The sequence below is a fragment of the Nomascus leucogenys genome, chromosome 9 (assembly GCF_006542625.1).
Source record: "Nomascus leucogenys isolate Asia chromosome 9, Asia_NLE_v1, whole genome shotgun sequence".
NCBI classification, from domain to species: domain Eukaryota; kingdom Metazoa; phylum Chordata; class Mammalia; order Primates; family Hylobatidae; genus Nomascus; species Nomascus leucogenys.
The window spans coordinates 59,008,977-59,036,294 of NC_044389.1; the positions used below are offsets into that span (position 1 = coordinate 59,008,977).

Sequence of the window (27,318 nt, forward strand, 5' to 3'; positions counted from 1 at the left end):
AAGATGTTTAATTCATGTATTCCACAAATATTCATTAAATAGTAGACAGTCAGAGACGAAAGGACTTGGTCACTGCACCCCATGGAGCTTCCAGTACACTGGGAAGAAAGGCAGATACCTAAGCCAATTATTAAAATGCACTTAGTCACTGTCATAATGGATGCACATATTTATTAGACTGTTCTCACGCTGCTAATAAGGACATACCTGAGACTGAGTCATTTATAAAGGAAAGAGGTTTAGTTGACTCACAGCTCAGCATGGCTGGGGAGGCCTCATGAAACTTACAATCATGGCAGAAGGGGACACAAACATGTCTTTTTTCACATGGCGGCAGCAAGGAGAAGTGCCCAGCAAAAGGGTTTTTGTTTGTTGTTGTTGTTGTTTGAGACAAAGTCTTGCTCTGTTGCCCAGGCTGGCATTTGGTGGCATGATCTCGGCTCACTGCAACCTCTGCCTCCCGGGTTCAAGTGATTCTCTTGCCTCAGCTGGTGTGTGCCACCACACCCAGCTAATTTTTTTTTTTTTTTGTAATTTTTAGTAGAGGCAGGGTTTCACTATGTTGGCCACGCTGGTCTTAAACTCCTGACCTCAAGTGATCTGCCTGCCTTGACCTCCCAAAGCGCTGGGAATATAGGCATGAGCCACTGCACCTGGCCAAAAGGGGTTTTTTAAAAAGTCCCTTATAAAACCATCAGATCTCGTGAGAACTAACTCACTATCAAGAGAACAGCATGAGGGTAACTGCCCCCATGATTAAGTTACCTCCCACTGGGTCCCTCCCATGACATATGGGGATTATGGGAACTACAATTGAAGCTGAGATTTGGCTGGTGGGGACACAGCCAAACCATATCAACATACCACTTTACAATTGCTATAAAGTGGTATACTTGACTCTTTTTTTTTTTTTTTTTTTTTTTTTTTTGAGATGGGGGTCTTATTCTGTTACCCAGGCTGGAGTGCAGTGGTGCAATCTCAGCTCACTGCAACCTCCACCTCCCAGGCTCAAGCGATGCTACCACCTCAGCCTCCCAAGTAGCTGGGGCCACAGGCACATGCCACCACGCCTGGCTAATTTTTTTTTATTTTTGTTAAAGACGGGGTTTTGCCATGTTGCCCAGGCTGGTCTCAAACTCCTGAGCTCAAGTGATCGGCCCGCCTCAACCCCCCAAAGTGCTGGGATTATAGGTGTGAGCCACTGTGCCCAGTCTACTTGACATTTTAAATAAGATGTAACAGGGTGAGAGTATCCCAAGTCAGGCAGGTCTCAGGAGGAGATAGCATTTGCACTAAGTAAGATGTGAAGGTCAAGAGAGGTAGTGCTGAGGAATTCATTCTTGATTGAAGCAACAGCATGAATACTGGCAAGGTAGTGTGTCTGGAGAGTTTATAAATCATGGGCGTGGCCAAGCATGGTGGCTCATGCCTATAATCCCAGTACTTTGGGGGGCCAAGGCGGGTGGATCACTTGAGATCAGGAGTTCGAGACCAGCCTGGTCAACATGGTGAAACCTTGTCTCTACTAAAAATACAAAAAATTAGCCAGGCGTGGTGGCCACGCCTGTAATCCCAGCTACGGGGGAGGCTGAGGCAGAAGAATCACTTGAACCTGGGAGACAAAGGTTGCAGTGAGCCAAGATCACGCCACTACACTCCAGCCTGGGAGACAGAATGAGACTCTGTCTCAAAAAAAAAAAAAAAAAAAAAAAAATCATGGGAGTATGGTTGGAATTATGCTGTCTAATAGGGTAGCCACTAGCCACATGTGGCTATTGCACATTCAAAATGTGGCTAGTCTGAAATGAAATGTTCTATAAGTGTAAAATGAACACAGGATTTCAAAGACAGTATAAAAAAAGATTGTAAAGTATCTCATTAATAATTCTAAATATTGGTGACATGTTGGAATGACACTATTTTGGATAGTTTGCAGAGTCTCCATCACATCTTAAGGAATTTCATTTAAAAATAACAACAACAACAAACAATGGGACACTTAGATAGTGATCCTGGTTCAACTTCTAATTGTTGCCAGCGGGAAAGCTTGAAATACAAACTTTCTCTACCCAGTACACAATGTTTCCTCAGGCATAAAACACATACGAAATGGCTTTTAAACATGAGGACCCAAGTATTTTCTTAGATTTCTTCATATAGCAACAGGGTTCATCTTTATAATTCTACATATTGACTTGTACAGACTAAATTAATCCACGAAGACCAATAATACAGTTTTTGGTGTCCCCTCCAAATCTCATGTTGAAATATGATCCCCAGTGTTGTAGGTGGGGCCTGGTAGGTTTTTGGGTCATGGGAAGGATTCCTCATGGCTTAGTGCTGTCCTCATGATAGTAAGTGAGTTCTCACGAGATCTGGTTGTTGTAAAGTGTGGCACCTCTCCCCTCTCTTGCTCCTGCTCTGGCCATGTGACATGCCTGCTCCCCCTCTCTTCTTTCCACCATGATTATAAGTTTCCTGAGGCCTCCCCAGAAGCTGAGCAGATGCCAGCATCATGCTTCCTGTAGAATCTGTGGAACTATAGGCCAATTAAACCTCTTTTTTAAGTAAATTACCCAGTCTCAGGTCTCTCTCTCTTTCTCTCTCTCTTTCTTTTCTTTCTTCTCTCTCTCTCTCTTTTCTTTCTTCTCTCTTTCTCTCTCTCTCCCCTCCCTCCCTCCCTCTCTCTCTTTCTTTCTTCTTTTTTTTTGAGACAGGGTCTTGCTCTGTCACCCAGGCTGAAGTATAGTGGCATGTTCTCGGCTCACTGCAACCTCTGCCTCCCAGGTTCAAGCAATTCTCCTGACTTAGCCTCCTGACTAGCTGGGACTACAGGTGGGCACCATCATGCCAGGCTAATCTTTGTATGTTTAGTAGAGGTGGGGTTTTGCCATGTTAGCCAGGCTGGTCCCAAACTCCTGACCTCAAGTGATCCACCCACCTTGGCCTCCCAAAGTGCTAGGATTACAGGCATGAGCCACCACACCCAGCCAGGTATTTCTTTATAGCAATGTAAGAACAACCTAATTTAGAAAATCGATACTGAGAGTCAAATATTGCTATAAAGATAGCTGAAAAATGTGGAAGCAGCTTTGAAACTGGGTAATGGGCAGAGAAAGGAAGAGTTTGGAGGGCTCAGAGGAAGACAAGAAGATGATGGAAAGTTTGGAATGTCTTACAGACTGATTAAATGATTGTGACCAAATTGCTGACAGTGACATGGACAGTGAAGTTCAGGCTGAAAAGGTCTCAGATGGAAATGAGGAACTTATTGGGACTGGAGCAAAGTTCACATGTGTTATGCCTTAGCAAAGACCTTGGCTGCATTGTGTTCATGCCCCAGGGATCTGTGGAAGTTTGAACTTGAGAGTGATGATTTAGGATATATGGCAGAAGAAATTTCTAGGCAGCAAAGCATTCAAGATGTCGCCTGGCTACTTCTAAGAGCCTATAGTCAGATGTGGCAGTAAAAAAATGACTTAAAGTTGGACCTTATATTTAAAAGGGAAGCAGAACATAGAGGTTTGGAAAATTTGCAACCCGGCCGTGTGGCAGAGAAAGAAAAAAGCATTTCCAGAGCCTGGGCAACATAGGGAGACTATGTCTCAAAAAAAAAAAGTTAAAAATTAGCCGGGCATGGTGGCACTTGCCTGTAGTCCTAGCTACTTGGGAGGCTGAGGCAGGGGGATCCCTTGAGCCCAGGAGGTCAAGGCTGCAGTGAGCCATGATCATGCCACCACACTCTAGCCTGGCAACAGAGTGAGACCCTGTCTCAAAAACAAAACAAAACAAAATATTTTTGTGGGGAGATAAATTCAAGCAGGCTGTAGAGCAACCATTGCTAAAAATATTTGCATAACTAAAAAGGAGCCAAGTGCTGATAGTCAACACAATGGGGAAAAGGCCTTGAAAACATTTCAGAGATCTCTGAGGCAGCCCCTCCCATCACAGGCCCTGAGACCTAGGAGGACTGAGTGGTTTCAGGGACCAGGCCAGGGGCACTACTTCCCTGTGCTGTTTCCCACATCCCAGCCACTCCAGCTCCAGCCATGGCTCAAAGGGACTGAGGTACAGTTCGGGCCACTCCTCTGGAGGGTGCGAGCCATAATCTTTGGCAGCTTCCATGTGATGTTAAGCCTGCAGGAACACAGAGTGCAAGAGTGAAGGAGGCTTGGCATCCTCCACCTAGATTTCAGATGATGTATGAGAAAGCCTGGGTGCCCCAGTAGAAGCCTGCTCCAAGGGCAGAGCCCTCAAGAGAACCTCTACTAGGGCAGTGAGGAGGGGAAATGAGGAGCTGAAGGCTCCACACAGAGTCCCCACTGAGGCACTGCCTAGTGGAGCTGTGGGAAGAAGGCCACCATCCTCTAGACACCAGAATAGTAGAGCCACCATCAGCTTGCAATCTCAGCATAAAAAAGTTACAGGGGTGGAGCTGCCTAAGGCCTTGGGAGCCCACCCCTTGCACCAGGATGTGAGACACGGAGTCAAAGGAGATGATTTTGGACCTGTATGATTTAATAACTGCCCTGTTGGGTTTCAGACTTGCTTGGGGCCTGTGCCAAGCCCCTTTCTTATGGTCAATTTCTCCCTTTTCAAATGGGAATGTTTGCCCAATGCTGATTCCCCCATTCTATCTTGGAAGGAAATATTTGTTATGATTTTACAGGCTTATAGGTGGAAGCAATTCATCTCTAGATGACACTTGGGAACTTAGGACTTTTGAGTTAATGCTGGAATGAGTTAAGACTTTGGGGGACTATTGAGAAGGGATGATTATATTTTGACATGTGAGAAAGACATGAAATTTGGAGGCCAGGGGTGGAATGATAGAGTTTGGAAGTCCCCTCCAAATCTCATGTTGAATTGTAACTGTCAGTGTTGGAGATAGGGCCAGGTGAGGTGTTTGGGTCATAGGGGAGGATCCCTCATGGTTTGGTGCTGTCCTCACAACAGTGGGTGAGTTCTCACGAGATCTTGTTGTTGTAAAGTGTGGCACCTCCTCATCCCTTGCTCCTGCTTTTGCCATGTAACGTGCCTGCTCCTGCTTTGCCTTCTGCCATGAGTAAAAGCTCCCTGAGGCTTCCCCAGAAGCCGAGCAGAGCCAGCGTGCCATGTGTGTACAGCCTGCAGAACTGTGAGCCAATTAAACCTCTTTTCTTTATAAATTACCCAGACTCAGGTATTTCTTTATAGCAATGCAAAAATAGCCTAATCCAACTAATAGTAAGAGCAAACACTTAAGTATCACTAATTATGTGCTAGGCACTAGTCTAAGCACTTTATACATAATGACTCATTGACTCAATCTTCATAACAATCATGTGGAGGAGGTCCTATTTTTATCCCCATTTTATAGATAAGGAAATGGAAGCACAGAGAACTACTAAGTTGCAGAGGCGGGAATCAAAATGGGTCACCTGACTCCAGAGTCAGAGCATGAGTACCCAAGGCAAGAACTAGGATTTTTATCTCTGAATTCCCACCACTGAGAATAGTACTGATTCATAGCACATGAATCAGTCAGCAATAATTTATTGAGCAATCGATTACAACAGAATTGTCAGGCATTTTTATCATTCAGCAGTGTTGAAAAAGATCTTGTTGTCTGCTTCCTCTATTAATTTGTTTTCTAACTTGGTAAGGAGAGACTTTATTGGAAAGATTATTGTGTGGGAGAGGGAGGAGGTATTGTAATAGGGAAAAGGGGAAGATTGCAACAGAGAAAATGCTCTGATTCAAGCATCTCCCTCTACTAATCATTTAAAAATGATTAAAGGGATCCTGATTCCCCAGTGTTTGGAATTGGTGGTCACCAGCAAAGACTCTAACAGCCTCTGCTATTTGCTTATTGCTTATACCCAGGATAGGTGGAGAAAAGGAGTGGGTAAGAAACAGAAAAATCTGTCCCAGAAAACAGTAAATTCTGAAACTGCTTTAAAACTAGTTATGTGGGGAATGGAAATGAAGGGAGGCCCTTAAAGTCACTTAAGAATATCAAGCGGTAGCCGGGCATGGTGGTGCTCACGCCTGTAATCCCAACACTTTGGGAGGTTGAGGCAGGAGGATCACTTGAGCCCAGGAGTTCAAGACCAGCCTGGGCAATATAGCAAGACCTCATCTCTACAAAAAAAATTATCTGGGTGTGGTGGTGAACACTTGTAATCCTAGCTACTACAGAGGTTGAGGCAGGAGGATCACTTGAGCCCAGGAGTTGGAGGTGGCAGTGAGCTATGACTGCTCTACTGCACTCCAGCCTGGGCAACAAAGCCAGACATTGTCTCTTAAAAAAATAAAATAAAATAAAAAAAGAATATCAAGAGGCAAGCTTAAAAGGGTCAGGGTAAGGAGTAACTCTTCATGGTTTAATAATCACAGTCTGCCAACTCAGGAGGAACCCGCCGCACTTCAAAACACAACACGCTGAGACTTGGCCGAGTCCACAAAGCCATTCTCTGCTGAGGTTTCACACACACATACAAAACATCAGCAGTGTTTCAGACAATGAAATCAGAAAGTGTGCTCCCACACAGCCCTGGAGCCTTGCTCTTTTGGGAAGAGGCAAGGACTCAGGCCATATTGGGGTCACTCTGTATTTCTTGCAAGACAGGACGCGGTCAAGACTTACCTATAGGTGTACGGCCCCACTTCTTCCACCCGAGGGGTCTCCCCTCTGAGGATCTCCTCTGGATTGGTGACATTGAAGAAATAGAACTGAGTATACACGGGCAGAGGGGGCTTCTCCCAGGAGTCAAAGGCCTCGGTACCATTCCTTAACACAATTTTCTAGGAAAAAAACAAAAGGAGATTTACAAAAATGTAAGGCAATAGTTGGCTTTAAACCCAAGAAGCAGAGGAAGGGACACCCCCTATTCTGACCTCCTAGATCACTATTTTAATCATTTCACAGGCATTCAACTGCAGTCTCCTGAGAACAGGGCCATATCTTACACCAATAGAGCCCACAGTTCTAGTAAGTCAGAGAAGGCCTTCGATAAATATTTGTAAAGGGGCCGGGCCCGGTGGCCCAACACTTTGGGAGGCCAAGGCGGGCAGATCACTTGAGGTCAAGAGTTCGCGCTTCGTCAACATGGTGAAACCCCGTCTCTACTAAAAATACAAAAATCAGCCAGGTGTGGTGGTGCGTGCCTGTAATCCTGGCTACTCGGGAGGCTGAGGCAGTAGACTTGCTTGAACCTGGGAGGTGGAGGTTGCAGTGAGCCAAAATGGTGCCACTGCACTCCAGCCTGGGTTACAGAGCAAGACTCTGTCTCAAAATAAATTAATTAGTTAATTAATTAATAATTGTAAAGGAAGGGTACTAAAGACAGACATGGGCAGAGGCATGAAGCATAGTGTTTCCAAAACCTAGGGCACAGATTGAGTGCCTAAAGGGCCTGCTGGCTTTGTTATTTTTGAAGATTCCATGGATGGTGTATCTTCTGTAGAAGTTAAGCAATTCTGAAAAGCACCATACACTCCCAGTTTGCCCAGATGAGAGAACAAGGGGAAGGGCCCAAGAAGGCCAGTTTTGGTCCTTTTTCAAGTCGAACCACATCCATTCCTACCACCTCCACCACTAGCGGCTTTAAATGTATTTTCTTATTGGATCCCCAAAAACTCTAAAATGGAACTGCCTATCCCCGTTTCAAAAACCAGGAGGCCTAGCCTCACTGAGGTTAGCTGACAATGGAGACTGCACTCTGCACACAATCCCTCCTGCACTTTCCACCCCTGTTCTGTGTTACAGGATGAATAATGCCCCCCATACTCTAAATTCCTAAGCTGAAGTCCTAACCCCCAATACCTCACAATGTGCCTGTATTTGGAGTCAGGGTCTTTAAAGAGGTGATGAAGGTTAAATGAAGTCATGAGGGTAGGCCCTGCTAATAGGACTGGTGTCCTAACTGGAGGAGGAAACTGGGACACAGACAAGCACAGAGGGAAGGCCATGTGAAAACACGCAGAACTGACAGCCCTCTACAAGCCAAGGAGACAGGCCTCAGAAGAAACCAAGTCTGCCAACACCTTGATCTCAGACTTCTAGCATCCAGAACTATGAGACAAATTGCTGTTGCTTAAGCCACCCAGTCTGTTGTATTTATTCGGGAAGCCCTAGCAAATTAATACACCATGGCTCCCCTAAGGGTGAAGTATTCTCCCTGCCTCACTGACTTCAGGCTAGGCCAAGTGACTAGATTTGGCCAACAGGATGTGGGTGGAATGGCAATGTATCAATTTGGAGCTAAGGCCTTAAGAGGCACAGCAAGTTTCTATCTGCCGTCTTGGAGTTGCCACCCTTGGAAAAGAGAAGAGCGGGCCACAGGTAGCTGCTGATCCTTCAGCCTAGGTTCTAAAATGGAGATGTGTAGACTAGTCCTAAAGCTGACCAGAAGCCTGGTGTCCAGCCTCGTTCCACCAAGCCAGCTTAGCTCAAACTGCAGTCAGCCTGCACACCCACATATTATTGTTATAAGCAACGAGACTGGGGAGTTACTTGTTACTCACCGTGGCAGTAGAGGCCTGATAAATACAGTGCCTGCGGTTAACAGAAACCTAACACCTGGTATTCCCAACAGTCCTCTATCTGTTAACAGAGAAAAGCCTTGTATTTTTACAGTAAAAACGACTGAAATACAAAAATAATATAAAAGCACAGACTGCAAATAAGCCAAAATGAGAACTTTCAGTGTTGAGAATTTGTATCAGTTATAATTCAGGTCCGGATTAGGAGGAGTCTTCCAATCACTGTTGCTTTTGTTTGGATTTTTACAACAGAAATAAATTACTTCTGTAAGCAGAAAAAAAAATGCTCCCTTACTTTTTTTTTTTAAGTGAAAATCTAAGAAACTCAGATTCTATAGGATGTTATGGATAGACCCTAGGGCAAGGAGAAGGAATGGACACAAAGAGAACTCCCTTCATCTTGGCTTTCCTCCGTTCTTGCAAAACAAAGGCGAGCCTGATGCTGCCTCAGCTGCGGTCTGCTCTGCTGCAAAGGCCCAGGAGCAAGCCGCCCCCACTCTCGGCTCCACCACGCTTCTCTTCCTATTACTGTCAGGACAGTTGAGTGAGCACTCTGTATTCCTGCCTAATTTTTCTGACAAGCATCACAGTGTGTGAAGTTTCCAGTGAGAAAAGACTTGAGATCTCATTTATTTGTTCATGTGAAGAAAATCACCTCAGAATTAGGAACCCTGAAAGAATCAGCAAACATAAATGAACAGATGGCTAACCTCCTGGGTTTATCTTGCTGGGCTGGCATCCAGCTTTTAGGCAACCATAAATCCAAAGACAAGTGGAAGGGTTTCCAGAAAGAGGGGGTTACGAGAAAGAAGGGTAAACCTGGCTGTTCTGACATGTGTAAACAGTGTGACTTGAACTTGTTCCTCCAACTTTCAGGACAGAAATAAACATTTAGTACATTTGACTACTCAATGAAACAAAGCAAATGAGAAACTAACAAGAACAATAAAAACAGTCCTTGGCAGCATGCCAGAGTCACAACCAACCCAGACCATGTTACAGCCGGGGCTTCTCCTCTGTCTGCCTCTACCCTCACGGCCCTTCTCTGCCTGGCCACTTCTTAGCTGAGTCACCAGCACTCAGACAAATCCTCATGGCCCCTTTTACTCCATTCAAATCTTGCCCTCAAGAGTGGTGGCTTTTCCTGCTGCTTTCATGTGTCTCTTTTCCTCCACCTTACAAGTTGGATGTTTGTCAGGAAACCCTCTGTCAATCCCAGAGTAGATCACGTGCTGGAGACTAAGTGTGTGTGTGTGTGTGTGTGTGTGTGTGTGTGTGTGTGTGTATGTTCGCGCGAATGCACTAAGTAGGAAGAGAGATGGGGAATGAGAGAACAGAGGGAAGTTGTAAATACAGCTGCCAACATTTCTAAAACAGTGTGTCTTTATTTTTATTTTCTCACTTTCAGCTCAGAGAATGGCAGTTACTATTCAGTTACCATTACTACCACGCCAGCTGCAATTTACTGTGAGTCTGCTAAAGTCAGGTGCTATGCTAGGGGCTTTATAATGTACATTATCTCTGAGTTTTACACTGACACTACAAAATAAAAATCCCCATTTTGCAGACAAAGAAATGGTGGCACTGGCTGTCCCAAGTCACAAAGCCAGTAAATGAAATCAAATCTGACCAAGTCCAGGGGTGCAGATTTACTCACCCATCCAGCAGCTGCCACCCCATGGCACCCTGAGGGTAGAGTTGCCAGATTTAGCAAATAAAACCTGGGATACCCAGTTAAATTTGAATTTCAGATAAACAACAAATAATTTTATAATATAATTATGTCCCAAATATTGCATGGGCTACGTCAAAAATGGTTTTATTCACAGGAGATGCATGCTGAAGGATTTAGGAACAAAGTGTGTGATATCTACAACTTACTTCAAATAATTCAAGAAAAAGTGCATCAGAGAGATAAAGTAAATATGGCAGGATGTTAACAACTGATACATCGGACTGAACTGAAATATCACACGAGACAGACGCGTACTAAAATGTTATTTGTTGTTTATCTGAAACTCAAATTTAACTGGGTGTCCTCTATTTTATTTTATTTGGCAACTCTAGCCCAGAGGGACAGTGAAACTATGGAGAAGCCATAAGTTGGGACTCCGAACTCTCAGGTTTTCCTCGAGTGTTACCCCTGCCATCTGGAGGAAAGGAAACTAGGGCAGCTGCGTGAGGTTACTGTCAGCTCCCAGTCAGGAGCCCACAGGTGAGGAACCGAAAAAGAGAGAGTTCAACTCTAGAGTTTCCAGGCGGCCGCGCAGCCCCAGTATGCTAATGTGTCCAAAGAAAGCACCTCAACCTCCTGCCACAAGATGGTCCAGAGAGGGCTCTGTTTTGACTTAAACTTTTAATTTCTGCCCCTTCTATTTCTGATCCCCAGGGCATTCAAGTGTGCACTCCCAGGAGCTTGCTCGGCAAAGGAAGGCCTGAGAAACTAACAAATAATAACCTCAGCCTCAAGACCGCGGACTGTCTGGCACAGGAAGTCATTCATTCCGCCAGATACAACGAGCTAGTGTCCCCCTCAAAGGCGCCCTTTGCCAGTCTGAACAGAAAGCCATGGCTTGGGAACAACTGATCCTCCTCACCGAGGGTTCTGCTGTGGTGGTGACAGCCACCAGACAAACCTTGTAATCAGCTGAGTCTTCTTAGTTACACTAAATGAAAAAGCAACATAAGGCCTTAAATCAGTTTTACAGTGTGACTCTGGATATTAAGAGTGGCACTGTGGAGTCACAATATAACTGTTGCTTATTAATTTTAACCAAGACGAACATAATGAATTTTTCCACGCACAATACTGTGGCACTACCACTAAAACAAAATACTGGAAAATTATCAAGTTATATGGTGAATTCACAATGTCAACAACTAAATTAATAATTTGGACTGAAAAACATACTTTTCAGTTAGTCACCCAATATGTACCTACTGAGAGCTTTCCATGTGCCTGGACTATGCCCTGCAAACAGGCATAGGCTCTGTCTGTAAGAAGAAATTTAGCTAAGGACACAAAACCCACATGTATGTAACAGAGAGTGAAAAATTATGTGCAAGACCCAGTAATTCAGCCTAACAAACAGCTTATGCCTGAAATTATTTAGATCCTTCCAGTAGCATGGATCTGTGATAAAATTCCCCCATCTGAACATCTCACAGGCTGCTCCAAGACAACATGACCAAAATGGACTCATGATTTTCTCTCCTAGTTGATCACTAAGTCCTGCTGATTTCACCTCCTCCTCTTCCCCGTTTCTACCCCAAGGCACATTTCATCATTGGCTTTGACTGTGACAATACTGTATGTAGGCTCCTAATTGGTCTCCCTCTCTCCAGCCTTTTTCCTTTCAAATGCTTCATCCACCTCAGCCTTCAGAGAAGCTGTCAAAAGTGCCTAATGGAACAGATACTCCACCCCTGCTCAAAGGATAAAGTCCACAGTCCTTGACCTGTTGTGATCTGATGCAACTGCATCACCTGTCGCTGTCATTTCCTGGTAGGCACTTTATGCACCAGCAACACGCAACCATCTACTGTTACCTAGCACCCACCACACAAGTTCTCAGCCAGTGCCTTGGCCTGAGTCACTCACTGCCCTTCACCCAGAAGTCTCTGCAGGGCCCTTATCACGTGGTTCACTTCTACTTGGGCTTCAGGGCTCAATTAAGAAGTGCCATCTCTCAGAAAGCCCCTCTGAGATATGTGTTTTCTCTCTGCTTTCATGAAACTTCACAAGTTTTATAAGGAAAATGTGTTTATTAGTCTTTAGTATCAGATTGGGCCTGATACTAAGGACTGTATCTTTTTCATGGATCCCCAGCGCATAACATGGTTTCTGGCACAGAAGGGACACAATAAATAATTAATGAAGAAACAGATGATACCGTAGCATAGAGCACAACGCTGTGCCAGGCATTCATCTTCTGCTGTTTACCTAGTTCTTCTTGGTAAAATCTTCAATGTGGCAAAATGCCGCATATTCTAAATAATATGTAAGAAAGGTAATCTGAATAAATAAGAAGTCTGAATTTCAGTACTGCAGAATCAAGAAGAGACAGTAACTTTCTTAGCTGCAAATATTATTTTTCAAGGAGACATTCTGGCCTCCTTTCATAAATGGTTAAGACTAGTTTGGAATTAGCAGGGTCTATTTTTATGCATAATTAATATGCCAAAGGCACACAAACATTAGTTCTAAGTCTGTTAGATCTGTCTTTAGCAATTTTGGTTTTAATGAATTTTTTATAACATCCTTTTTCATAGCAAGTATAGCATAGGATTTTGACAGCCTTAAAACTGATGAAACTCTTTCATTCTTTCCACAAATATTAACTTAGCAATTGCTTTGTGCCAGCCACTGTTCTAGGTATTGGAGATATAATGGTAGACAACATGTCCTACCTTCTCATTTTATTGGTGAATTCTAAAAACTCTTTGATATAACAAGGAACAAACTAGACTTGTAAGCAATAAAATACAACATTTATCTAAGGGAAAAATACCTAGATATTATGATAAATTATCAATCTACAGAAATTTCTATATTCATATTAGAAGAGATGTTTAAAGTAGCAGATAACATTACTACAAATGTGCAGAAAAAGTCATGTGTTGCCTCCAATTTCTATTCACAAATGAGGCTATTGATTGTCGTTACTTTATTTTTTATTTATTCAGTTACTTATTTATTTTTTGAGAGGGAGTCTCACTCTCTTGCCCAGGCTGGAGTGCAGTGGCATGACTCCACTCACCACTACCTCCGCCTCCTGGGTTCAAGTGATTCTCCTGCCTCAGCCTCTCGAGTAGCTGGGATTACAGGCACACACCACCACACCTGGCTAATTTTGTATTTTTAGTAGAGAAAGGGCTTCACCATGTTAGTCAGGCTGATCCCGAACTCCTGATCTCAAGTGATCTGCCCGCCTCAGCCTCCCGAAGTGTTGAGATTACAGGTGTGAGCCACCGTGCCCAGCCTGTTGTTACTTTAAATCAGGTAAATGCTACTCCATCCATTCCCTACCCATTCCATCATATTTGTCACAGAAAATTTGGACAATGAAGAAAGTAAAAGGAAGAAAATTTAAGTCCCCTGTAATCCACATCATCGCTGTTAACATATGGGTTTATTTCCCTCTGGTCTAGTCATATATATGTGTATTTTAAACAAAATTGAGATCATATGTATTGTATCATTTTTTCACTCATCTTTTATAAATGATTATCCTTGTTATTAAGTAGGTTTTGAAACTGTTATTTTAATGTCTGTATACTAATCCACTGTATTAGTATATTTTTAAAAATATACTAAATCAGTTTATTTAATCATTCTTTTACTATAGGACATCTGTGTTGTTTTCATGCTGAAGTAAATGTTCTTGAATATATTTGTCCAAATTAGTGAATAATTTTTTTTTTTTGAGACAGAGTCTTGCTCTTGTCACCCAGGCTGGAGTGCAGTGGTGCAATCTTGGCTCACTGCAACTTGTGACTGTCATGCCTCAGCCACTGGAGTAGCTGGGATTACAGGTGCACACCACTACACCTAGCTACTTTTTGTATTTTTAGTAGAGATGGGGTTTAACCATGTGGGCCAGGCTGGTCTCTAACTCCTGGCCTCAAGTGATCCACCTACCTCGGCCTCCCAAAGTGCTGGGATTACAGGCGTGAGGCACCACACCTAGCCCAAATCAGTGAATAATTTCTGAGAATAGATTCCTAGATTGGGATTATTGGGTCTAGAGACAAAAAGTTTTCATGAACTCATGAGCCTTTAAATGTCAACAAGTTGCTCCAGAAAGCAGTATATAAGCAACCATTTCAGCATATCCATCCCAATATTGGTGTTTAAGGTTTTCAGAAATCTTTGCTTCTTTAGTAGTGGCAAAATAGCATCTTCTTGTTTGAACTCGCATTTCTTGAATTACTGGAGAAGCATAATAGTTTTTACCATGTATGAAGTGAGACTGTTTTAAAACAAAAGTAAAAGAATCTTCAACCAGCATAAGCTTCCATTTGGGTACACAGAAGGCTGGTCAGAGAGAGAAATGAGAACAGCCTCTCTGAGCTGTGTGTAGTGAACATAGAGTCACTGGCCAGGCTGACACCTGACCTGCAGATGAAGGAACAGATGCAGGCTGGATTAGCTTGACTGCTGAACACTGACATGACTTAATACAGCCACAACCCAAGTCAGCCTGACAGCAATCTTTCGGGAAGGCAACACCATGAGAGTGGTTAAACCAGCTGTCCTGATGTAAGCCACTTCCAAGTGATAAAAATAAGCATTCAGGGAATCCATTAGGCTTTCATGGGAATCAGTAATACTTTTAAGGAAAGTTTCGGGATTCAAGAGCACTACTGGTTGTTCTTTAAGGTCAGTAAAGTGCTACTTAATAATTAAACACAACTTAAGCATCCATGTTGCCATCTGCACAGTCTAAATTCATCCAGAGATAATGCAGACCAACTTGGAGAACTTGGCCTAATTGTGTGTGGATGGTATATTGGCCTAATTGTATACTGGACTCCACATTAATAAAACTCATCAAATGACAAAACACCAATTGATTTGCTTTGTTTTTTAAAATTGCTCCCTGAAACGAAGCAAACCTAACCTAGACTCTTGCAGTAATTTAAGTAATTTCCACTGTTTACATAAAAGAAATAAACTGCCATTAACATTCTACTCTTACTCCCTGACCTTATTTTAACTCAGTAAAAATGTATTGGCATTCATTTATTTATGTCACCGTTGCTTAACTCATTTTGATTTTGCAACTGTCATAATTTTAACTAATGGGCTCTGATAGCTCAGATTCAAATGCTAGCTCATGGGCGAACTGTTACTTTGTTTATAAATGACATACAGGACAATATGGTGGAATGGCAATCGCAAAAAACCTCCTGCTACAAAATACCCACTAACTTATTTTTGAAAGTCTCTAGGTGATTACAAATGTACAACCAAGTTTGAGAACTGATGACCTAAAGGGAAAAAAAGCAGCTACCGGATAGAAACTTAAACATAGAACCAGGTGAAAATTGGGGGCGGGAGGGGAATATATATATATACATATATGGGGAGTGGGGAGGGGGGTGAGAAAGAGGATTTTCAGATGTGAATAAATAAGAAATAAGGCCATGGAAACAAGGCCCACATTCTGTGTGTAACTTGCACAGCCAGTCTCATTATTTTGCAACCTGTTCGGTTGTGATTATATCTCTCAAAATTGAAATAAGTAATATTTTCATTACCTACCTATTTCTATGCCTCCTCTTCCATTACTGTTGATTATCAGAAGTACAGTGTTAAAAGAAAATATCCTTAAAATGGGAATTGTGGGGGCTGGGAGGACTGGTGAGATGTTAGTCAAAGGACCAAAATTTCAGTTTGATATAAACAAATTCAAGAGATCTAACATACATCACGGTGATTACAGTGAATAACCATATATTGGGCCAGGCACAGTGGCTCATGCCTGTAATCCCGGCACTTTAGGAGGCAAAGGTGGGAGGATTGCTTAAGCTCAGGAATTTGAGACCAGCCTGGGAAACACAGCAAGACCCCATCTCTACAAAAAAATATTTAAAAATTAGCCTGGCATGGTGCACACCTGTAGTTCCAGCAACTTTAGAGGTTAAGGCAGGAGGATGGCTTGAACCCAGGAGGTCAAGGCTGCAGTGAGCCATGGTAGTGGCACTGTACTCCAGCCTGGGTGATAGAGAGAAGCCCTATCTCAAAACAAAAACAAAAACAAAAATAAAATTTAAAAAAACCCAAAATATTGTATACTTGAAAAATGCTGAGATTAGATTTTAAGTGTTCTTACCACACAACAAAGATAAGTAATTGAGGTAATGCATATGTTAAACAGCTTGATTTAGCCATTTCACTATGTGTATCTATCTATATATCTCTCAAAACATCATGTTGCATGCCCTAAATATGTACAATTTTGACTTGTCAATTAAAAAATGAATTTAAAAAAAGGGACTTGTGATGAGTGATTACATTAGCGTAACAATGGCACTCTGCCTCGCACTGTCTCTGGAAAGTGTGTAAAATTCAGATGCTGAAGGGGCCAGATGGCTAGGGCAAATGAGTGACACAGGCGGTGGGTTTGTACATTTGTTTGCATGTCAAACCCCAGCAGCAATATTCATGCCCTCCCCCATTTCTGTTAAACACATGATCCTCTCAAGCTATCTTTCATTTTCCTTCTTTTGGTAAGGAGTGTCGATATAGAGAAATATTTCTCTAAGAAACACAACAGCACATGCACAACAACAGATACCTTCACTGGGCCTTGGGAGCCAATAAGGGCGCAAAGGACAGTGGGTGCTGTGGTCTGAATGTTTATGTCCCCTCAAAACTCCTTTGTTGATATCCTTACCCCCAAGGTGGTGAGATTAGGAGGTGGGGCCTTTGGAGGTGATTAGGTCATGAGCGTAGAACCCTCTCGAATGGGATTAGTTCTCATAAAAGGTACCCCAGAAAGCTCATTTGCCATGTGAGGTTAGAGTGAGAAGACCATAATCCATGAGGCAGTGGACCCTCACCCAACCCCAAATCTGCCAGGGCCTTGATCTTGGACTTCCCAGCCTCCAGAACTGTAAGAAATAAATTTCTGTTGTTTATAAGCCACCCAGTCTATGCTATTTTGTGACAGCAGCCTGAATGGACCAAGACAGTGGGAAACAGGGAAGGCAGGTCTCTTCTAAGGGTCAGCCTCTTTTCTGCCGAGACGGCTACCACACAGAACTTGGTATGATGAGTACCAAAGAACATCCGCATGTTTCAAGAGAAGCTGGAAGTCTGGACCAATAGGTGAAGTTTCCAGATTTTAAAGGTATAAATCATTCATGAGACAAACATGTGACCACTGGCCTACAGAGTGAGGCAAAATGTGAGACTAAACAACAAAATGCAAACAAAATCATTTCCAAAGAAATTATTTTCTCTATTCATCCAAGTAATACTTACTGACCATCTATTTTGAATAAGACATTGCATTTGGCAGTAAGAAAAGACACAAAACTAAATATGACAGGACCTCTACCTTCAAAGAGAGCTTTCATACTAGATTAAAATACCAAACTACGTCATACGGGTTGAAAATCCCTGCAGGGCTGCGGCCAGAAGGGAATTATTGAGTAATTCAATTATGGAGATATGAATGCTCTTGTCTACTTTGATCAGCACTCGGGGAAAGACAGGAGATTGTGGAACTGGAATTACTGATGGCCCGAACTCCTGTTTTTAACACTGGACTCACATGAAAGCCAAAAGGTCACAGTAAATGAAAGACACACCAAGCAAAATCCTGGTTGTTTGAAAACGTTAACAAGATAGCTTCCAAACTGGCCTTACAGGAATATAAAACAGGGATATCATGTATTTTTAAAAATATTCTAAAAATCAAAATAATTAATTAAATGAAAACTAGATCAACAGTTCTCAAAGTGTGATCTCAGGACCCCTGGGGAGCCCCAAGACCTTCTTAGGAGGGGCCCACAAGGTCAAAACTATTTTAATACTAAGGTATCATTTGCCTTTTTAATTCTATTATTTCTCTGAGTGTAGAGTGGAGTTTTCCAGAGGTTACGTGATATATAATGATGTCATATTGGAATATGTGCTTGTGTATTCTTCTGTTTTAAACATTTCTCAAAAATACGTTATCAGTTTCAATTTCTAATATTGTAAATATCAATAGGTATAACCCATGGAAACAAGTTCTTTGGGGTCCTCAATAATTTTTAAGAGTATGAGGGGCCCAGGAGTTTAAATTGGATTATAAAATCTGTAAGGGTAGAGACTGCATCTTGTTTAGTGTTATATGCATAGCTCTTAGCACACTGCCTTGCAAATGGTACACACTCAGTAAATATTTGTCAAATAAAAGAATGACTGCCAAAGCATGTACCTAAAGGTGCTTTTAGATATAGAAGGCAAACACCTAAAGTGGTCTTTATTTTCCCTCGGTCGTTTTTTCCAGTCACCAGCTTGGATTAAAAATGGTCCCTTCCTTAGTGTATAGTGTATAGATAGTGCATATCTTGATGATATGGCCAGGAATGTCTAGTCACTTGGCCAACATCCTATGTTTTCATTAATGAGCTTATAATTCCACCTCCCGATTCTTCCTGGGAAACAAGCAAATGTCTGGCAGAACAGATGGCCCCTCTGCTGTAGCCTGACAGAATGAAATCTTGGATTTATTTAACAATAAAGCAAAGTAGTTTCCACAGGCAGGAACCTTCCCCTCCTCACCAAATAATATTTCCTTTAATGTAAACTTGCAGATTAATAGTAATTATTAGTAGTAATATCTTCAATTAGAATTACCATCTTAAGGAATGAAGACATGGTCTAAAATAATCACTATACAAATATAAACAACTTTTTAAAAAATGCATATTCCCCAAATTGCAGACTACGATCCCACAGCAACCTGCCTCCAGTAATGGATTTTATGATAAGCACTTTAACCTGAGTTCTGTTCCTAATGAGTCTGATTCAGCAAGTCTGGGATGGGGTCTGGTATTTTCTAAATCTTTGTAAGTGATTTAGACGCATCTTCTAGAGTCTAGGGGCTATGCTGACAACTGTTAGCCCACTATATTGTCTAATCATTAATAAGGAATGCACTCATAGTCAACATGAATTAGTAAGACACTAAAATAAACTTAATATGATTTTGATATCACAAGATCGTGTTTCTAAAAGCCAGGAAAGAATTTGGATAATTTTGCTTAGGAGTTAGAGAATCTTGCAAGGAAATTAATGACACTGCCTCTGTTTACAGTGCTATAGTTTCTTCCTGTGCTGAGCCAATCACATTGCTCCGTTATAAACCTGGAAAAGAGAAACTAGGAGATGAAGCACGTCTATGAGAGGTCAGCAGCTGGAAAGTCACACTGAGGCGGGGCTGAGCAAGCCCGGATGAGTACAGAGCCAGGCTGAGTAAACAGAGGAAGCCTGTTGGTGGAGAAAGCAGAGGAAAAAGTGGGAGGCAAAGTGTGCCTGGTTCCTGCTGACTTTCCACTTTTGATTGTCCTCTCAGGAGGCCTTACTGTGCCATGGTTCTTGCCCTTTGATTTCTATGAGCTTCCCCTTCCAGATTTACAAAAAGAAAAAAGAATCCTATCTTGCCTGAGCTAGTCTGAGTAGGCCTCAACTCCTTAAGACAGCCAAGAAGCGGGATACATTGTGGTCTGTAAGGACAATGTGGCATGAGAGGTGGGGGATGGCCATAGAATTGATTGTCCAAAGCAGAAATCTTTTGGAGGAAAGGGGGTGTTAGTGATTACACCAGTACAACAGGTACACAGAAACCATGTAGGACTATTCCAGGCAAATGGGATGTATGGTCATCCTTGAGATGGGAAAAGTGGGTTCAGGATCAGGAGGCCAGCTGGCACGCTCTCTCCCTCCCTCTCTATTTGACTTTAGATAAGTCACTTCTATTCCAAAAGCCTCAATTTCCTTGACCGTAAGATAACAGATTTAAGATATCTTTACTGGTTTTTTCTGATCAAGAAAAATCTCAGACTAAGATAAGTCTTCTTTGAATAGAGGCAACCCAGGAGATGAGGTAGGTATGCAAGAAGGAGCCTTTTAAAATTATATATAGTTGAATGCCTTTGCATACACATCAATAAAGATGTTTTTCTGATTTGACTTTAAAAAACAAGATCCCATATAGTCACCAATCAAAGCAATCTGGTTATCAGTCATTACATTTTACTTTTTTTTTTTTTTTTTTTTTTTTTTTTTGAGACAGAGTCTTGCTCTGTCGCCCAGGCTGGAGTTCAATGGAGCCATCTTGGCTCACTGCAACCTCTACCTCCCGGGTTCAAGTGATTCTCCTGCCTCAGCCTCCTGAGTAGCTGGGACTACAGGCACCCGCCACCACTCCTAGTTAATTTCTGTATTTTTAGTAGAGACAGGGTTTCACCATATTGGCCAGGCTGGTCTCGAACTCCCAACCTTGTGATCCACCTGACTCAGCCTCCCAAAGTGTTAGGATTACAGGCCATGCCTGGCCTATATTTTACTTCTTGAGGCATCAGTAGAACAGCTCCAGAGTTTCTATGGCTCCCAAAAGAAACCAGATGGTACTGACTTGCCCAGAGCCTCAGGTCCAGATGAAGGGGAAGTGTATTTGTCCTGTTCATTACATTTCTGAGACCTAATGCTACAGTCCTGCCTTGACCTGTGAAGAGGAAGTCAAAGGTGTAAACAGTCTCCCACTGGTTCCCTTGCCAGCCCATCTCTTGTTGGCCAGCCCTGACTGTGGCCAGTTCTGCATCCCTATTACTGGGAGACAGTCAAACTGCCAGCACGTCTGCAGAGATTAGGAGCACAAACTTAATATTCTGAACTGCACAGCTGCTCTTAAAGGTCATGGGATCTCAGAAGTTTGGAGCTAAGAGGAACCATAGCTTGTATAATAAGTTTCAATTCACAGATGACAAATATAGCTAAAGACATAACAAATGTTAACGTTCAGGCATTGGGCAAAACATTGTGCTGGGTGCTTTATAGAAATCATATTATTTCATTCTTGTGACAATTCTATGAGTTAAGTATTCTTATCCTTATTATTCCTATTTCCAAAATGAGGATCCTTAGGTTTTGAGGAATTAAATAACTTGCCACTCTGCTTGTTCAGCTTAGTCCAAGAAATCCTTAGGGATAGAAAAAAATGTTTGACTCAGTTCTGCTGATTCTCAGGACACTCTTCTTTGTATTAAAATGATCACAGGCGAGTCAAGAGGCATTTAATATGTATCTCAGGCACTGTGCTAGGTGTCAAGGCAGTTCACTGGGATACTAGATGAAATGTAACATAAACTCCTGCCTTTCCAGGCCTAAGGGAGGAAAAGGAACTGCTGGGTCTCTGCAAAGCTCTCTCTTCATGAAGGCCCAAATGCTTGTAAGGAAATGCCTTATTAATGCTCATAATCTCCCCTAGGAAGAGGGTGTGGGAAAAAGAGAAGAGAAGTACTATTATGCCTCTCTTGCAAATGAGAAAATTGAAGCAGAAACAATTACAGGCCTTGCCCAATACAAGGCAGTCACCACTGAGGCCAAAAATGAAACAAAATTGTCTTGGTTCCTTCTGCTATATTCACTGGCCAAAATTAAAAGTCTCTCTTCAGTTACCTCTGGTCACTGCAGGGTTCAAGGACAATTATCATTTGAGACAACTTTTTGGATAGGAATTATCTTACTTAGCTTCCCACACCTACTCATTTGAATTTCATCCCTTTTCCCTCTCACCTTTTTGATGTAGACAAGTCAGGGCATAGACAATCTTCAAATGAAAAAACAAAGAACTGGAAATATCAGAGTAGATTATATTATAACTACCTTACAATCAAGTTATGAATGAATTCTCCCATAGTAATACTAGTGGCAATAAAGATGACTGCCATATATTGATTACCTATTCTGTGCCTGATACTATGCTAAGTGCTTTATACTTGGCGCTACAATAATACACATGCAGAGACAAATCCAGGTTTTGTGGGTCCTGAAGCTTATACAATTTGAAGGGTCCTTCTTAAGAAAAAAGAAAATGTGGGATACAGAATGAGGTACAGGGCTTTGCAAGGGCCTGTGCAAGTGAGGGACCCAAAGCTTAACTTTGCAAGTTTCATGTTAAATGCATCACTGTGCCCAAGTGAGCTAACAGCTCATATCCCCAGTTTTACAAGCAATGAAATTGAGGACCAGGTAAGTTAAGTAACTTGACGTAAGTCATAAAGCTTATACTGGAAAGGATAGGATTTGAACATATGGCATCTGACTCCAAATCTCATGTATTTTCTTTGTGTGGCTTCTAATAAAAATACAGTTGCTATCACTTATTAAGCACTAACTATATCCCAGACAGATCACACCTTAAGGTTGTAAGAATTATTTGACAAAGCAGATGTGATTGTTAGTCCTTATTATCCCTATTTACACATGGGGAAAACATGAATCAAGTAAGATTAAACAGCCCATGGTCACCCAGCTGGGACACGGTGGAAGCTAGGTTTCATGTCCAGGAGTGTGAGATCCTCACTCTTTCCCACTGTCCCATGCTACCTACCACCCTACAGGTAATCCAGGAAAAAGCAAAATAGCGATGTGTGACTTACCTCTAATGACAACAGTATTTCCACATCTGCCCACTGAAACTAGCCCTGTCCTTTAGTTTCATACAATACACCATGCAGTCCTCCTTAGCTGGGATTGAGCAGCTCTGAAAGTCCACTTCCCTGTACTATTACCTATCAGAACAGAGTCCATTCCTCATGGAGAAAACCACTTGGAAATACCAACACAAACTCAGGCCCCAGCCAAGTTGCCCTACAACTTGGGCCCTACAGCCACCTCCTCACCCACAGAAATGGAGACACACAGAGAATCTAAGGGCTGGCTATATGGGAACCACCGGGAAGATCACTCATCCTATGGGGCTCCTTGAAACAGCCTTTCAAAGCTGTATAAGAAAACTCACATATTGACTATAATTGGATTGCTTTACTCTAGTCACGCAAAGAGAGAGTTTACGTCCTCAAACGCAGCTCACCATGGATTTGGACATGGACAGGAGTGGAGAAAGGATTCAGTTTCTTTTTTCCTTGAACATGATTGCTCAGAGGAAACCGACCCTCGAGACGCTCAGACAGCGGGCCTTGTCTTCCCTTGGCAATGTGAACTTTAAAAATTACATTATGCTTTGCCATGGTGCTTTTTGAAAAACTGCCTTTAACTGCCAGATTTCAGGTACTCACTTAATTACTTTTGGAAACTCAGTTAAAGGAATATATCCATTGCCACCTGGAATAAAACAGCTTTACTAACTGGAGAGTGCAGTGATTCAAAGTAGACTGGGCCTGGGCTTTTTTATCTGGCCACAGCAAGTGCAGACCAGTGGGAGAAATGATGCGTGCAGTTATGGATGCTAACAAGAAAGGCTGCTGCTCCAGTGATTTTTTTCTTTTTTAAGGAAAAAATGATCCCAGTAACTCTCTCTTGTTCCTCTTTTGACACAGCTTGGTGGATGTGGGGGAAAGGGCAGATGAAATGACCAGTGAAATCAAAAGATGAAGTCTTCTTAAAGGACTGGCTCTCCAGCCCAATCATCTAGATGAAGAGACAAGTTCAGATTCTTGTAGGGAATCTAAATGCATCTGTGCCTGAAAATTATGGCCGTTTGAGAAAAACAAGAATTCATGGTGAGACAAAGCAACACAGACTGTTGGTACAAGATACAAAGCCACTAAGTCAGCGTTCAGCAAAGACTGATGGATGAAATGTCACCCAGCCTAAGGACTGGCCCAGCTACCAAATGCCCCTGCCCAGCCCAAGAGGGCAAGAACACAATAGATCGCACACCCGCGTCTCATCCCCGGGCGCACACCACTTCAAAGGCCACAGCAAGCAGACAACATTACCTGCCTCTTCTGCGGTGTCTTTCATTCATTCTGTTTCTTCATGAAGTGGGAGGGAGACAAGTTTGGGCCCACCTGAGATTGGGGTGTAGACGGAAGGAGTGGGGAGAGATGCAAACGATAGAACACAACCGAAGGCCTTCTTAAAAGTCAGGATCCATAGCCTTACTTATTACTGTAAAGGGAATAGAGTCGGCTCCACCCTTCCCCATCCTTCTTTAACCCTCGCCTACCAAGCCCTGGAAGACAGGGACGCAAGAAGAGCTCTAGTGCAGAGGGTCTGCCCGAGTGCAGGTGTTCCCCATACAAGATGCAGCAGCAGGGATGGGAGGGTGGGCTGGAAGACTCCACAACACACACACAGCCCGCCCCGCCTCACCTTCTCGATACTCTGGTCTACAGCCTTCTGGAAGACCCGGGCCACCAGCAGCGTGACGCTGGTCACCAGCAGGAGCAGGGACAACGTCCCCGCTGTGTAGAAGCAGCATCGGCCCATTCTCTGTGCCGCTCACGGGCCGGGCCGGGCCACACCCGCCCGGGATCCAACTGCAAGGAGGGAGGAGCCGCCGCAGAGGCGTCGGAAGACCCGGGACCCTTCGGCGCCGCGCCCTCCCGGCGCCCGGTTCGTGCGCGCAGCTCTGGGCTCCGCGGCCTGGCGAGCGCGGCCCCGGGTGCACTGGGCGGATGGGGCCGCGGAGGGAGGGGCCCGGCCTCGGTTTCGATTTCCTTCGCCGGGCAGCCGCGGCGCCCGCCTAGCGCAGCTCGGGAGAGTGCAGGAGCGCGCAGGGACGTGACGTTCGCGGGCCGGGCTCGCCGCAACCCCGGGAGGCGACCGCCGGCGACTGCGCGGGGAGGCGGGCGGGGGCGGAGGCCGCAGTCATGTGCCCTGCGGCGGCGGCAGTGATTCGGCCCGCGCCCTCCCCCGCCGGTCCCCGGTGGCCCTGAGTAGCTGCGGCGCCTGAGCCAGGCCCGGCCTGGCCGCTCCCAGCGCCCTGCACCGCAGGCCCAGCACTCACCCCACCGAAATCGCCGAACCTGGTTCACACACTCATTTACTCATTCCGCAGATAGGTCTGAGGGCCTTTCATGGGCCACGCGCGGGGGATTCAAGGTGGCTGGGACATTCCCCTGCTCTAGAGGCGCTCGCAAGTTAGCGGGGACACTGTTACCGCAATTATTACACAATGTAACAAGTGCTTCTACCAGGTGCCTGCTGAGATCATGCCAGCAAGCATGTTCTGCCTGGATGACCTAGGGCCCCACATTGAACTGGGGCCTGGGGGATGCATAAGTTTGTCACGTAAGGGGCATGTGCAAGAAAGGAAGATGTGCAAAAACGGGAGGAGGAGGCATTTCACGGAGAAGGAAACGGTGAGCAAAGGCATTGGGGTGAAAGAGCAAACATGTAGGAAGCAAGAAGGAAGTTCCTTCTGACTGTAGGCTCAGGTGTTCAGGGGGTGGAGTCGGAGGTGTTGAGGCCCCAAGGGGGTCAGACTTTGAAGGGCTCTTGGTATCCTGTTAAAGATGTGGAAGTTGGGAAGGAGCTTAAAGCAGGCATCGCTGGTGTTCTTGCCTGCTTTGCTCACTGTGGTGTCCCAGACACCCAGGACCAAGACCTGCACACAGCCAGGACTCAAGAAGTGTTCGTTAAATGAGTGTTTCTTCTATGCCAGCCCTTTACTAGGTTCTTTGCACAGTTCTACTCATTTAATACCCTTGGCAGTCCTATGAGTAGGAGGTTGTGTTTGTCCCAGTCCTCCAGAAACAGTCCCAGATGGGGGTACTATGCAAGAGAGTTTTGAGGGAAAACAGGGAGCTGAACCTGGGATGCAGGTGTGATCCTTGTGAAGGAAAGAGGCAAGCAAGGAAGGAAGGTTGGGTGGAGGAAGCATTTGATACTATATACAGTTCATGTATAAAAAGTTCAGCAAGGCCATTGGGGTGGGGAATCCTTTAGCCAAATGGGCTTGTCCCAGAAGTCTGGCATCTCCCAGAAAGAGGCCTGCCTTAGTATCCCTGCTGTGCTCAGTCATGAGCTGGGAGCAGCCTTCGGAAGCTGGCCTTTGCAGCAACCTACGGATAAATATCAGGGGATGGATTTCAGCAGAGCTCAGCAGTTGAGGCAGAGCCATTGGTCAGTTATACTGTCTACACTCCAAGATCCAAGAAGTACATTTTCTTGGCAACTGTAGTGTATTATCCTCATTTTACACTCAAGAACACTGGAGCTCTGAGTGAAGTAACCTAACAAGCTCAACCGGTTGCTGAGTGGTGGATCCTGCCTGAACCAGGATGTAGGGCTGGCTGTTGGCCTCCGAAACCCTCACTTTTTCTACTCAGTGCATTGCTGCGTCCCAATCTGTCACTAATGAGAATCTGAGGACAGCAAATCAGTTAGGAGGCTTTGTTGAGGACTTGGTGAGATAGCATGATGGTTTAAAAATGGTGGCAAATTATTTGTTACTCCTTTCCTTGAGAGGTAGGGTCTACACTTTCTCGCTTTGAATTTGGGCAGGTTTTAGCAATTTGTTAAACCAATAGAATACAGTGGAAATGACCATATCCTGGAACTTCTGAAGCTAGATCATAAATGCCTTGCAACTTCTGCCGGGGCCTCTGGAAATTCTTGCTCTTGGAGCCTCAAGTCACCCCTAAGTTCAGCTACCCGGAGACTGCTGCAGAGAACATGGGAAAGACTGTGGGGAGAAGCCCTGAGTCTGTAGGAAGAGAAATGTCCCACCAGTCCCCAGCTGTCCCTAGCCTTTTGAGTCACAGGCCCTAGACATTATAGAGCAGAGGTGAGTGGTCCCTGCTGAGCCCCGCTCAAAATGCAAAAGAAAGGATTATTGTTTAAGCCACTGAGTGTTGGTGTGGTAGGTTACTCAGTAGGTAACTGGAGCAGATGGTGAGGGCAGGACTGAGGCTGGGACATTTTGTAGCTACCAAAGCTCTTCAAGCAGCAGCCCCAGAGGACCAGTCCTGTGTTCAAATAGAACCTGGTGGGGTCCTGAATGATTCAGCTGTCCCCAGCCTGATGGGTGGGTGGTCTCCAGTCCTCAGGTGTCCACAATCCGCAGCCTTTCTCTTCCCCTAATCCTGCCTCTTCTCTGCTGTTAAGTTCCAGTTAGCTACATTAACTCTGCTCTGTGCCCCAGTTTGCTTAAGGAGCAATGCTAGCCCACTAACCCTCACATGTCCCCTACCTAGGCATTGGTTGAAGTCCTCCTGTCATCTATATGTCCTCTCCTTCCCTAACTAGAAAAAAATATTTGGTAACTTGCCTGCCCAGGTACTTTGGCACTCAGACGTTCATGCCCACATTGAACTTCC

The 27,318-nt window shown here is 44.0% G+C and overlaps 1 protein-coding gene across 2 annotated transcripts in view; it reads right to left on the bottom strand.

Annotated features, from left to right (window-relative positions):
• The window catches only part of SCARB2 (scavenger receptor class B member 2), a 55,337-nt gene extending 30,482 nt beyond the window's left edge, over positions 1–24,855 (bottom strand). For both annotated transcript variants that reach the window (XM_030819016.1, XM_030819015.1), the window contains exons 1-2: positions 24,368–24,855; positions 6,629–6,786 (exon numbers count right to left, since the gene is read on the bottom strand). In XM_030819016.1, the coding sequence (XP_030674876.1) occupies positions 6,629–6,786; positions 24,368–24,484 (275 nt within the window). In that variant the 5' untranslated portion in view covers positions 24,485–24,855. The remainder of the gene's footprint in view (positions 1–6,628; positions 6,787–24,367) is intronic.
• Positions 24,856–27,318: the final 2,463 nt, after the last annotated feature.